General features: G+C 41.5%; 1 protein-coding gene across 1 annotated transcript in view; it reads right to left on the bottom strand.

Moving 5' to 3' along the window:
• The window catches only part of NARS2 (asparaginyl-tRNA synthetase 2, mitochondrial), a gene marked incomplete at both ends in the record, with an annotated part of 57899 nt that overhangs the window by 37391 nt on the left and 7295 nt on the right, over nt 1-13213 (bottom strand). The window contains 2 exons of the mRNA XM_082014276.1: nt 2356-2456; nt 11653-11733. Of these exons, the coding sequence (XP_081870402.1) occupies nt 2356-2456; nt 11653-11733 (182 nt within the window). The remainder of the gene's footprint in view (nt 1-2355; nt 2457-11652; nt 11734-13213) is intronic.

Raw genomic sequence — 13213 nt, 5'->3', positions numbered from 1 at the left:
ATCTTCACTGTTTTGGCTGCTTTGTTTATTGGGAAGACCAGAACATTTCTGTTTATGGGGGAGAAGGACTCCCACTTTTTACTATTCTGAAAGCATCATCAAAACACATTCATTTGCCCAGCAGCTCTGGTTACTATTATGCACTTATGTTCTTTGATCATATAGGAGTCCTATTGACAGAATAAGACCAACTTGATAACCACAGATTAAAACCTTCGGAGTAGCTACAAGGTTTCACAGTATACAGAGGGTTAATACTGTGATGCATCACTATAGTGCTTCTACATCTAGAAGAGCTTGATCTATTTTTGAAGACTGAAGGGATTCAATACCACTTGAGCTGTAGGCCTCAAAAACTCAGTGTGCTTAAATAAAATACTAATAAAAGGAGCAGGTTCACAGAACAGCTATGCCTCATTATGAACAAACACAGTTTATCTAAACGTAGATGGCACCGGATCCATTTAAAATGCCTGTAAGAACAACATGCTACTGTAAAATAGGAACATGAAGCTGTAATGTAATGTACTGCATGCTGAAGAGTATTGATTTTTTTACCCATCCTTTGAGAGCAAGGTGCACCTGAGTGATATCAATGGAAAAAATATTTAGCAGACAGATCTTGCATCTGCCCAGTTTAGCCTTCTGCTCCATCCCAGAGCAGGCTGTGTACTACTTAAAGGTAACATACTGATGTAGGAGAGTGAGGTTCTATTTCTAGTTGATCATTACAATCCATAGTTTTTCTTTGGACTATTTGATTTGTAGAATTACGTCTTTCAATAAAGGTCACAATGCATGACAGTCAATTAAGTCCAACATGTACAAATACATGTCATCCCATCTTTTTTCAGGGATGCAAAAACTCCACCACCCCTACAGTTAAACAAACCTCTTCCTCATTAAACTTTCCCCAGCTAATGTCTGAGATGACGCATCAGCCTTTGGCTGCCAGGTGACCTGTGCTTCTGTCACAGCAGCCAAGGCACCACGTGAAAAACATCCTGTCCATCGAGAACCTTTAGCCTGAGTATTTCAGCAGACCACAGCTGTCTAGTGGTTTGAGAAGAGACACTGCCTCTCAGAGGTAACAAGCCAGGCAGAAAACCACTTTCTGAAGAAATTTATACCTTTTGATTTATACGCAAAACTTGCTGTTTGTTCAACAATTTCACTGCACCTATTTACCAGCAGCCAATTAATCTGTGCAACACTGATTAAATAAAAAACAACTAAACAGTTATTACTTGGTTTGCAACACTGGATATGAGGCATGGACAGCAAACACTAAGACTGCTAGAAATACTCCTTAGAACCTCCACACGAAAAAGGCAGATCTTCCTAGTTCAAATTTTCTAAAGTTAGGGGTTTATCCCTCTCATCTTCAGGCGACTTGCACTGGACAGTAACAAGTCAGTTTAGAAGTTACTTTAATGTCATTCTAAGTGCATAACAAACCCCCTTGGCAAGTGGCAAACAATTGCAGTGCTACCTGCCTGAGACCTGGTCTCTGACAGGCTTTATCAGCTGTTCAGCTGGCAAGCAGTGACTTGGTTGAAGTACCATGTCTGAGGAGAAAGACATTGCAAGCACCCAGAAAACTGTGCCTTCAAATAAGGGATTGTGCTGATTTGACTCCATCTGTTTAATGTACCAGTATAGTTAATTTATTGGGAAAATTCAGTGTAGGAGAGGACCAAACCTCCTAATCAAAGGAACCATCTCTCTGACAGACTGACACTTTCACTCCTAACTATCTCAGGGAAATATTAACATTAAAAGCTTAAAGATAATTTTTTTAAAATCAAAGCCAGTATTAACTATTTGACTGTGATCACTTTAGTGGCTGTAATGAACGAAGCATCAAGTGTGAAAGCCATGAAACAGGAGAAATGAGAATTGGCAGAAGGAAGAAACACAACAGGAAGACTGAAGGTGACAGAAAAAGGAAGCTTGGGGAAAAAGGGAGAAAAGAAGAAAGGAATGTGATAGGTAAAACGAAAAAGATTTTCTTGCTGAGACATGCCAGATGTGAACAACAACAAAGAGACACTTAAGGTATTACAGTCACTAGCAACAATCCTACAGTCATGCCCTTAAAGATTATGACTCCATCCAATATTCCCAATCCATGGCAAGCAAGAGACTCCTAGCATTTAAAACTAGTTCATAGGCCAGAATTAAAAAGCAGTCTAGTCTTCCCCTGCCTCAGCTGGCCTCTGACACCAGCATCCAGCCACTGCTGCTCATTTCTGGCATACATATGGTGGCAGATATCTAATGGATACCAATGGGGCAAAATTACCAACTGAGAAGATCCCACTGATCAACCCAAAAACTCCTAATTTTGCTCACCCTGCCATCACTTCCAAATGGAGCTGGCCAGAAACTGTCAGGAAAGCAGGTACATTGAAGAAATGGGTCTTTTCCGCAGATTCCCTTGCCTCATTTGACATCTGTAAGTCAAAAAATGAGCAAGAAGTCAGACTGTTGGTGTTTGAATAAAAAGTACGGCTCCCGGCTTATTTTCCCCTGTTTCTTGTACGAAATTCCACAGGATTCAACCCAAACACTGCTTGAGATGGAATCCAACAGTGTGGTAAGTCATAAGACAATGCTCCCCATCTTTGCTCAGACTGCTAATGGGCTCTAAAACCTATTCAAGCAAAACACATTATGAAAAAAACCCCACAAGATAAAGCATTCTTGGGGACTTCTCTGTCCAGGGGTCCAATGCAAATAATGTGTCTGTGTAGAGAAAAGTAATACTTTAAGTGGGAAACACCACAGCACCCGCCTCCACTTCCAGTGACTTAGGGGGATATGGGTTGTAGGCATCACAACCACTTGCAGAACAAGTCTGTGAACTGTGGCACATCTCCCCAGTGTCATGTCGGCACAGGGGAAGGATATGCAGTTCTTTCAGACGTTTCTCAAAGTAACAGGGATTGTAAATTGGATCCCCAGCAATTAGTTATCTCAGTTCAGCTGAGTGGGAAGTAACTTGTTAAGATGACACAGCTTCATGGAGTTTCACTGCTTGCCCAAAATTCTGCGGTCAGCACAGAGTTCGTACACAGCTAAAAATATGTGGCTCTTCGCTTCTCACCTCCTACCCTTGTATGTGGGTATGTCAGGAACTCTAAATTTTACTCAGCGAAAAGATTTGTGTAACTTTATGTGTTTAAACATCCATGAGCTGAATTAGGAATGACATTGCAGAAAGGAAGGAGGTAACAAAATGTAAAATAAAATGTCAGGAAGGACACATTCACCATTTTACAAGCAAATCTGAGAACAAGACTGGTAGAAATGCAGATTTTCTAGAGTAGCCTCTGATTTTTGACTCCCTGGTAAAGTAACATATATACAGGTAAGGGCTCTGTCTACCCTAGGAGTTTGGGAGAAGGTGGAGAAATCACATCTCATGTTTCTAGGAAACGCAGACATATAAAATGAAAACCCCTCTGGAACATCTGCTGAAGGTCATTTTGCCCAGCAACATGTGAAAGAAAGATGCCAGCCTATCAACCCAGTCTCCAAGTACAAGTATTGATTTTTCAGTTTTTCCTACCAAGAGAAACAGTGAGGGAGAAGGGAAAAATCTCTGTAATTTGGAAGTTCGAAGCTTTACACAGCATTGCCTTCAAAATTCAATTTCAAGTCTGATGAGAAAATGGAGTATTTTCCATGTCAGGTGCACTGACTTTAAGCAAAGACTTTTAAAACTGACGTTACTTCCTTTTCATGGACAAATGAATTTGTTTCCATTGCAAAAAGACAAACAGTAATCAGAAAAAAAAAAAAGTAATGCAATATGCTCTTAAGCCCGGTTATTCAGTCTTCAGAAAAGCCAGAACTGAAACAACATGGAGTTGGAAACATCACAGCTTACACGTGATATAGGCACTGAAAAACAAACTACACTTCATTTCAGCTTTTGCATATTTTTTCAGGTCATCAGAGATTTTAAAGCATAAAAAACTACAAATAATGGAAAATTTAGCAAGTTCAGCTTTTCATTATGAAAAACAGACTAAAAAAGTCCCATTAAAGTAATTTTTTTTTTTTTTAATTTACAGGCAGAAAAGAAAAGTTAGAAGACCTCTGTGTGGAGCACTTTAAAAGTCATTTGAGGATAAGGACTATGCTTCACTATTTCCCTGGTGGCAAACCAAGCTGACCATAAACCAGTAACAAGTCCTCATGGCAAAGAAAATCAGCAGCCTCCCGGGCTGCGTTAGGCACTGCTGACTCACCGAGATCGCTGGGTGAAGTGCTCGCTTCCACAGTGCAAGAGAGACATGGACATACTGGAGTGAGTCCAGCAAAGGGCCACCAAGATGCTTAATGGACTGGAGCATCTTTCAAATGAGGAGAGGCTGAGAAAGCTGGGCCTGTTCAGCCTGGAGATGAGAAGGCTCAAGGGGGATCCTATCCATGTGTATAAAGACCTGATGGAATGGAATGAAGAAGAAACAACCAGACTCATCTCAGTGGTACTCACTGACAGGACAAGAGGCAATGGGCACAGATTTTAAAAAAAGACACATGAAATTTCATTGGAAAACAAGAATAAACCTTTTTTTTTTTTTTTTTTTTAAAACATTAGAACAGGTTACCTACAGAGGCTGTAAAGCCTCCATCTGCAGAGAAACTCAAAACTCAGCAGGACGGAGTCCTGGGCAACTTGCTCTAGTTGACCTTGTTTGAGCATGCTGAGATGGATTAGACAATCTCTAGAGATCACAATTCTGTGACTTTAACAGAAAAAAAACAACCATGAAGATAAATGAGATTTTTGTTTCAGCATTTTCTAGATTTCAACGTCATCCCTAAGCTCTGGAGGAATCAAAGGTTGGGGAGAAAGACAAAGAAGCTTCGAACGTAATCTGAGGCTTATCTACATTCACTTCCATACAAACTTCCAAATGAATACTTTCTTCTGAGATAAGTTTGAAATACCCATTTTTCAAAGTGTAGTTCCTAGGAGTTATGCTAAGTGTTGATAGCTCAGCCAAGTATGCCACTGCCTCCAGCCACCCTACTCCCCAGCTTGCTTTGTCACCTGAAGGTTGCTAGGCTGAGGCTTGTTTGCCAGCCTTTGATATTCTAGAACCTGCCATTTTTCTCAATGAGTCGGAAGGTGTTGCTTTTGTTCTCAAAAAGCTCTGCTGCTCATCACAAAGATAAAACAGAGACTGCCAAAGACCTCAGATCACAAGGCAGTTTTATCTCTACACAGCATCACACCAAAGAAAAGAGCAGGCTTGCCTTGTTCCACAGAGATCAATGAAAATATGACAATTTGTGGCTGTAACCCCAGGACTGCTTCCTTTGTTTCATAGGTTTTACAGTTCTAAAAAAACCAAACACAACACCCAAGGATGCAGAAGCAGGCCCCTATTGTTTTCTTCAAATAAACCCAGAGTATTTGCTCAAAAACAATAAGGATATTAATAAACATACAAACATCCACATACCACAGCCTCAGAGCCGTGGCCAGAATGCTAAAGAGAACAGCCACGTACCGCTCCAGTTTTCCCTATGGCAAGCTTAGTTCAGCTACATTCCTTGTTCCACCAGTGAAAAATCCCACCTAATCCTGTAGGATGCAACATCTAAACAACGAGAAGGAGACAGACTGGAAGCAGGAAAAGAACAGAAGAAATCAGCCATGAAATCTCAACACTTCCCCCCAAATCCACAAACAGGATACAGCTGTCTCCAGGAGCTGGGGCTTCGTTTATTTATAATGACTTGTGTGTCATTTTTCACTCTCCAAATCAGATGTAATCTCAGGGAGGCAAAGAGAAAATAGACACAACAGTAAGTGACTACAGGAAGAGTGTGAGAAAGTCTACAGCTCAACTGGACTTATAAAAACCTGCAGCCAGTTTGAGAAGCCACTGCGAGATCCTGAGATGTGTGTCTGCATTGCGAGCAGCTCCCAGATGGCTTCCGACAGAAGGTGAAGAGTGAACACAGCAATATATAGACAAAATTTTACTCTCCCATCACCATCCATTCGCCTCACCTCTCCACAGATGTCATCATCATCTCCCTCATTTTGAGACACAAAGCTTGATGAACGGGTGCGGTGTGCTGCAAAAGTCAATCCACTGGCCACGCAGGGAAAATTAAATGCTTCCTTCTTCCTTCAAAAGGGACCCCTTCAGCAAAGGGGGATCCTGTAATCATCAACTTCACATTTCACATGTACAATTATCGACTAACCCATTAGAGGTGGTTCCTCCACTTCGCACATTCCAGCACAGGATGAGGCCAATGTTTTCAAGTGCCTGTGCCCCAGGTTTATGCTCAGCCTTTTAGATCAAGCTTCCTTGTTTATAATAAACAACAACAGTCACTACTAGAAGACAAATAATAAATAGTAGGTGATGCTATCCCTTCACTGCTGACAGCGAGATTGTTTTTTACATTCGTGACTAGCAAAACAAAGCAACAACATTGTGGTGCTTTTATTTCAATTAGATGAACTCTTCTCCCACTTCCCAACCCCAAAATACCTACTTGATAGAAGACTGGGGGGACTAATGTGTTTACTTTCAAGTTCTCTCCATTCCCTAGTTGAAAATGACCCAAATTACAATAGGGAAAGAGGGAGGGGGAATCTGTATGAAACATCTTGGTGTCTCGGAGTAAATGTGCTATAAACATACTAGGATTTGACATCAACATCAAAGGCTTTTAATTCTCATTCCAAAGACGAGAACAACTGGATTTAGTACCTGTTTTGTTCTCCATCTCCTCAAATGTCTAATGATTTAATTTAAAATTATTCCCTTTGATGTCAGTCTTGTATTAACTTTTACTTGAGGCAATTAGCTTCAGGAGAGTATAAACCGTTTGATTCTGTCTTTCATTCTATGCAAGCCAAATGCATGAAGGAATCAGAGAGAGCTTGAAAAGCTCATAGAAATCACTGCTGCAGCTCTAGTCCAGGCCTACAACACCATGCTGCTGAAGCTTCACAGCACCACATCTTTAATCCAGACCTGCCCTCTGTGATGTCCCATTATAAACATGACTGGGTTTTCCTTTTTAGGCAACCGCTGCAAAATTCATAACTTCCAAGGAGTTCTCCTTGCAATTCTAATCCTAATTCTGATCATCTGGACTTGCACTGGGCAATAGCAGCTGGTTCTGCTGAGACAAACATCTCATAAATATGGACTGGAATTACAGGAAGAGATGAACCAGGTAGAAACGAGCAGAAACTGGGAGAGCCAGAAAAGGCAAGAACAAGCCCTCCCTCAGCTCAGTTCCAGCTTACCCCGATCCTTGCTGAGCACCTCTCTGAAGTCCCCATCTCCCAGGGACTGGCTGCCTCCCAGACCATGACGCATCTCTGAAGCGGAAACACCTGACAGACACCAATACTGTTGCATTTAACTGTGATTCTCCCCAGCAGACCCCAGCCTTCCTTGGTGCTGACAATGTTATTTTTCGGCAGTACCAAAGGAACGGTAGGAGTAAGTTTCTGCATCTTCAGCAGCAGGCATGCGTTTCTGGCTCCGCGGTAGGCACAGCCATGCACTTGCACCCTTCAGGGATCTACAGACTTTTACATTCACTCCTGTGAGCAGGTGGCAAAAAAACCAAACACCATACCATCTCTGATCTCTGGATATATTTTAGATAAGAACAACATCTGGATGGTTCTTCAGGTTTACAGTTGTAAGTATCCTTTCAAATAATTAAACAGCCTGATCCAGACCCTCAGTTCAGCCAAACACCCAGATGCAATGAGCTATGTGTATGAGAAGAGACAAGCCTGATACAGAACACATATTACCTCTGCTGGAGCCAACAGGTAGAGTGCAGCACTACCTACACATAGAGCACCATCCCCAAGAAGGAATAAGGTCACAGGCAATACAAAACACATGTGAGATCTACTTTAAAGAGCTGTGAATGGCAATACAGCTGTTGCACTTTCTAACTCACTGCATGCTGAGTTCTTTTAAATGGCTGCAGCTGGACAGCAGGGAAAGTGGCTGACCATGGCCTCTTCATACCAGCTGGAGTGTTTGGGCCAGAAAGCCTCTTCCAGAGCATAGAGGAGCCTGCACATTCCTTGCAGCAGCTGAGGACAGTCAAACAAGGAAATTTTGAGGGAGAAAAGTGAAAAAGACAGAGCAAGAGACCCAGAAAATGAGGAGCCTTCAACACTGCAGACAGAGTGGGTGGCTACTGAAAATAGCAGGGAACAGACATGCAGCCTGGTCACAAAGACAAGAGAAAGGCAGATTTCCTAGGAAGCAGCCCCAGGAGGGGACTTCATGAAGTTTCTTGCAACATACAAAGCTTCTAAGAATTTTAGACTTCAGAAGAAAAAAAGAAAAAAGCAAGGAAAGGATCTGCCCTGATGAGTTAAGACTGCTGGTACAGACGAATTATTTTCAGATTAAATTAAAATAAAATAAAAAGTGCTGTCTCACCCTGCTGATCTGTGTTCCCCCTATTTCAAGAATTACCTCATCCTATTTTGCATTCTACTAAAACCCAGCTTGCAATATTCAAGGCTCTTTTGGTGTTTTCAGTGTTTATTTTAAAGAAGACAGCACAAGCAAGAAGCTTGCCCCCTCCAGCATTCCACCAAAGGCAGACACTGTCAAAGGTGCAGAAATCCACAAGCTGGTGTTGCTGATCTTCTCCACATGGCTTGGGGTCTGCCTGGCTGGCCTCACACTTCTGGCAGTTTCTCCTCAAACTTCTCCTCAAACCTATACTTTTCAGGTATAGAAAGTCTCAAGTGCAAAAGATTTCTCTAGAGTTCTTATCTGGTGACTTACTTTTCAAAATCTCCTCTGCTTACTGCCCTCTTGTCATTGTGACAGTACTTCATCTTAAAAATATTTACCTGAACTGATTTGCTTAGCAGAGAGGAAAGGGATTCCTCTCCATCCCAAGTGCTAATATGAGAACATCCCAACCAAAGCTACACACACACTAATCAGTATGCCCAAACCAAAAAAAAAAGATAATGAGGAAGCTGAACATATAAACAAACACAAACCCTACAGGATTAAGAGATCTAGGAATCAAAGATCATGTGTCTTCAAAAAGTATTTGCCTTTTAACTCGAGATGCTTTCTTCCCCATCTCTTCAAGTCTCATGTAAAAACCAGATTCCTACTATCTTCACTTTCCACCATTTCCAAAGAATGCGTGGGCCTGAGCAGCCACCAGACATTAGTCAGAGGATTAAAATTATGCCAGTCAGGAGAAGACAGCTATTAAAAGGCAATGGTTCATAGTGGATGCAAAAGCAGCCTCTACTTGGGCCCTAAAGGCTACTCAACCGAAGTTTTCAACTTATTTCACTCACAGCAGTACAGCTAAACTGGCGAGATTATCAGGTACAGGATTTAAACATTTTAAAAATTAATGATGGTTAATAGTGGTTTAAAGCTGTGTCAGGGGAGGTTTAGACTGGACATTTGGAAGCATATCTTTACCAAGAGGGCGGTCAACCACTGGAACAGGCTTCCTAGAGAGGTGGGCGATGCCCCAAGCCTGTCAGTGTTTAAGAAGCATTTGGACAATGCCATTAATAACACGCTTTAACTTTTGCTAAGCCCTGAACTGGTCAGGCAGTTGGACTAGATGATCTTTGTAGGTCCCTTCCAACTGAAACAGTCTATTCTATTCTAAACTGAAGAATCTAATTTGCAGGTTGCTTTCACTGATTCCCACCTCCATAATTCTTGGCTACTGCTCAAACATAAAAAGCAACAGGAATTTATTTTCTCCCTTGGCCTGTGCATGCAGTGAGATAAGGGCTAGTTTAAAAGTGACCGAATACAGCAGACGGGGAACATGTTGATGGTTGATCAAAAGCATATACAGATTCTGAGCTTTGCTGCAAATACCACACCCTTATTTTTATGTCTGACACCCTTATGTCACCCTTACTTTTATGTCTGACAGCCTCACATGCATGGCCCAAGGAAGGCTTAATCTTCCCCAGATTTCCACTGTCAAGAAACAATGTCACTGATCCAGTGGAGTGGAGTGGTCACACAGGGAAAGCAAGTGGTCTTGGATTTCTGCTAGCCAAGATCAATTCTGCACAGAGCTTCACTTTGAAACAAAACCAAGTACTAAATGAGGCCAGGCAATGAAGTGGTCCTCAAAGAAGAAACAGGAAATCTAGGGGAACTTCCCAGCAGCAAATGGGTTTCTGAAGCCTGTTCTTTGTGGCACAGGCCATTTAATGTGATCTGACTTGGCACTTACTCCACACCTTTCAAGCACAGCTGTCACTAAATGTCTCCCAGACAGGTATTATTTACACCTAAGCAATCACACTGGAGAGAGAGCAAGAGATTTGCCTTGAACTACGCATTTAGTTAAGATCCAGTTTATCCAAGTTTCAGACTCACGGTTTGGCACCTCAATCAACATTTTTGCATCAGTGCTTCTGTTACTACCTACACTGCAAGTCCTGCATCCTTTACAGCTTTCAAGTGGATACAATTTGTACCAAAGACATAATACGCTGTACAGCTGCAAACTGTGTAATGTTCTCATCATTAAGTGTCACTTGTTTTCACATCTTAATTTGCATGCAACAGCCTGGAATGAACCTTTGGTAGCATTAAGGGATCTCAATTAAACAGGAACAATTTAGTTTAGCTAATCAACTCTATTGTCCCAGCAAGCAAAAACCTGAGCCACATGTACTGGTCTGGAAGGGAATCACTAGTAGCACAGATTAGATCCCAAGATCCTGAAGAACCAGTACATGGAGACTTTTTGTCACAAGGCTGTGCAGAGAGTGGAAGACATGATCCCACAGCAAGCAACTGCTACCTCAACACTTTTGCTTACAAATGATTCACCAGCAAGGCTGGAGCCAATAAGCATAAGTGGCAATGGATCTAATTGTTTGAGACAGAGAGTGAATTTCAAATATAGGAGTATAAAAAAGGCAGATGGAATTTCTTATGATTCATGAATGTGGGGGATAGGAATGATGAGAAATCTGTGGGGAAGATCTTAGTGGACATACCTGCATTTAAGTTTCATAGGAAGTTTTGACCCAAGACGTGAAGTACTTTTATATAATGATAGGTTGTGGCAGTAATTTGCTGGCTGGATGGGGAGACTTAGAAACGTTGGAGGAGAATTTTGACATAAAACAGGAGTAGCTTGTAGGGAGGAATATATGCACAAGTGAAAAGCAGTTTTAGGTATTGCTGACTTTTAAGGAGTTATCTCACGGTGAATTAAATTCTTAATTTCAAAGCCAAGAAATATTTGAGTGTAGTAGGCTGTCCTGAATGTCCCATCCCTTCTCTTGGGCTTTCACGATCACATCTTTCTGTTTACCAAGATGTTCCACCTCTGTCTGTTGTTCTTTGTAAACTTTTCCACAGCACCGGGGATAGAAAAACCTCATCAGTACAAAAGGTGCTGATTAATGCACAAAAGAGCAATTAAAAAAAGAGTAATGCATCTGTTTAACTCTGCCTAAATTATTAGTTGAAGCAAAGGACTGCTATATTAAAAAAATAATCACAGAAGTACATAAAGGAAAGACAAACATTTCCTCTAGCTTCAACGACTCCAGAATTACTCTGCAAGCAAAAATCAAAACAAACTTTACGCAACCCAACTTACCTCAATTTGAAAGAGTTCCCCAGCACCTTCACAGTCATTTGATGTAATTATGGGGGTATGAATATGCACGTAGCCATTATCCTGGAACAGACAGAATACTGAAGTTAACTAGTTAAAGATATCAAATGTCAACTTCAATGGTGACATCAACCAGCACACATCATAACTCAGCTATTAGCCCCCAACCAGGACAGCATATGTACTCTTTTAGGCAACTTCTGCCTTACATGGACAAAGACAGAGGACTAACTAAATGCTAGCATGACTTACAAATCAATGTTTACTACTTGTGCTTTTTCCTCCATGTTTCATACAGAAATGAGATTTATGCCATTACTATGGGTTTTTGCAACTGCCCGTCTCCACACAATTCCTCCTTCTTATCTTATCTTATAAAAAATACTTCCTCCAGTATTTTTTATATTTTTGGGGCAGTTTCAATCAAATTCACCCCTACAGCCTCAACACTTCAGTTTCTTCCAGCTTTTTGGAAGCTGGTGGTTGGGCAGAGGTGTTCATCCCTAAGAGCGTGTTAGATGACAGAAATGACACGCTGCATGGGAGAGAGGCTTTAGAAACACCCAACCACTATGAAAATGTCAGTGCCACCTCACATCTTCTGAGATATCGAAGTTAAACTGATTTTTTAAGACAGGGTATGCCCTGTCTTGGTCATGTTCTAGGTACCTGGAAAATTACCCACTCATGTAATAGTTCACAGATCCAGCAGAGGCCTCTGAAACCAGGAAGGCTGTGTGAAGAAAGAGCCCTTATAGTCTCAGTTTCTCTGCAGTGCAGCCATAGGCTTTTAAACCAGCTGCAACACAATTTTCAGTGTATGGGTACATCAAGCAGACCTCAGACAACCACATACAGCATGTTAAAGGCAAAACCAGGAACGGAACCCAATTGTCAGCTTCCCAACTTAGTCTCACTACAGAGATCACTGGTGGAGCACAAAGATCACACCTATGCATGTCAAGGCAAACAAGAACCTGAAACTAGCTGATTTCAGCTGTGAACAAAGGATTTTTCTTCTCATGCATCACTGTAACGTCTAGCACAAAGGGAAGCCCTTTAAAATCAGGGTGTGTCAGCATTACCATGATACAGGCAATGATGCAGCGTAACCCATTGTCTGTTTACACAAAACACTAATAAAAAAAAGAAAAAAAAGCAAACGCTTCTAAAAGCTTAGTTACATAGCTTTTACCAGAATAACACAAATTGACCATTCACATGACAGGTCCTGGTCCTTATCACCAGCTAGGTAATAGGCTAAGAAGATAGAAGCAGTATTTACTGCCCATCCTGAGAATCAAACTAAAATTAATTTGGACCAAAGAATTTGTACGGATATGCAATGCATTTTGTGGAAGTACCATAACACAACCACGAGGGAGCAAAGTCCCTGCAGTCTGCTCTAGGCTACCTTGGTTACGGGCGCAAAGACCTTGGCTTGCTAAGTGCCTGGCAGGAGCTACTCACTGAGATCCTGGTACTACACAGAAAGAAGTTTGAGCCAGAACTACTTGCTTTGCCTTGGGAGGGCAGTTTCAGC

This window comes from Phaethon aethereus (assembly GCF_964289735.1).
Source record: "Phaethon aethereus genome assembly, chromosome: 1".
Classification (NCBI taxonomy): domain Eukaryota; kingdom Metazoa; phylum Chordata; class Aves; order Phaethontiformes; family Phaethontidae; genus Phaethon; species Phaethon aethereus.
This window is presented reverse-complemented; position numbering and strand designations above follow the sequence as displayed.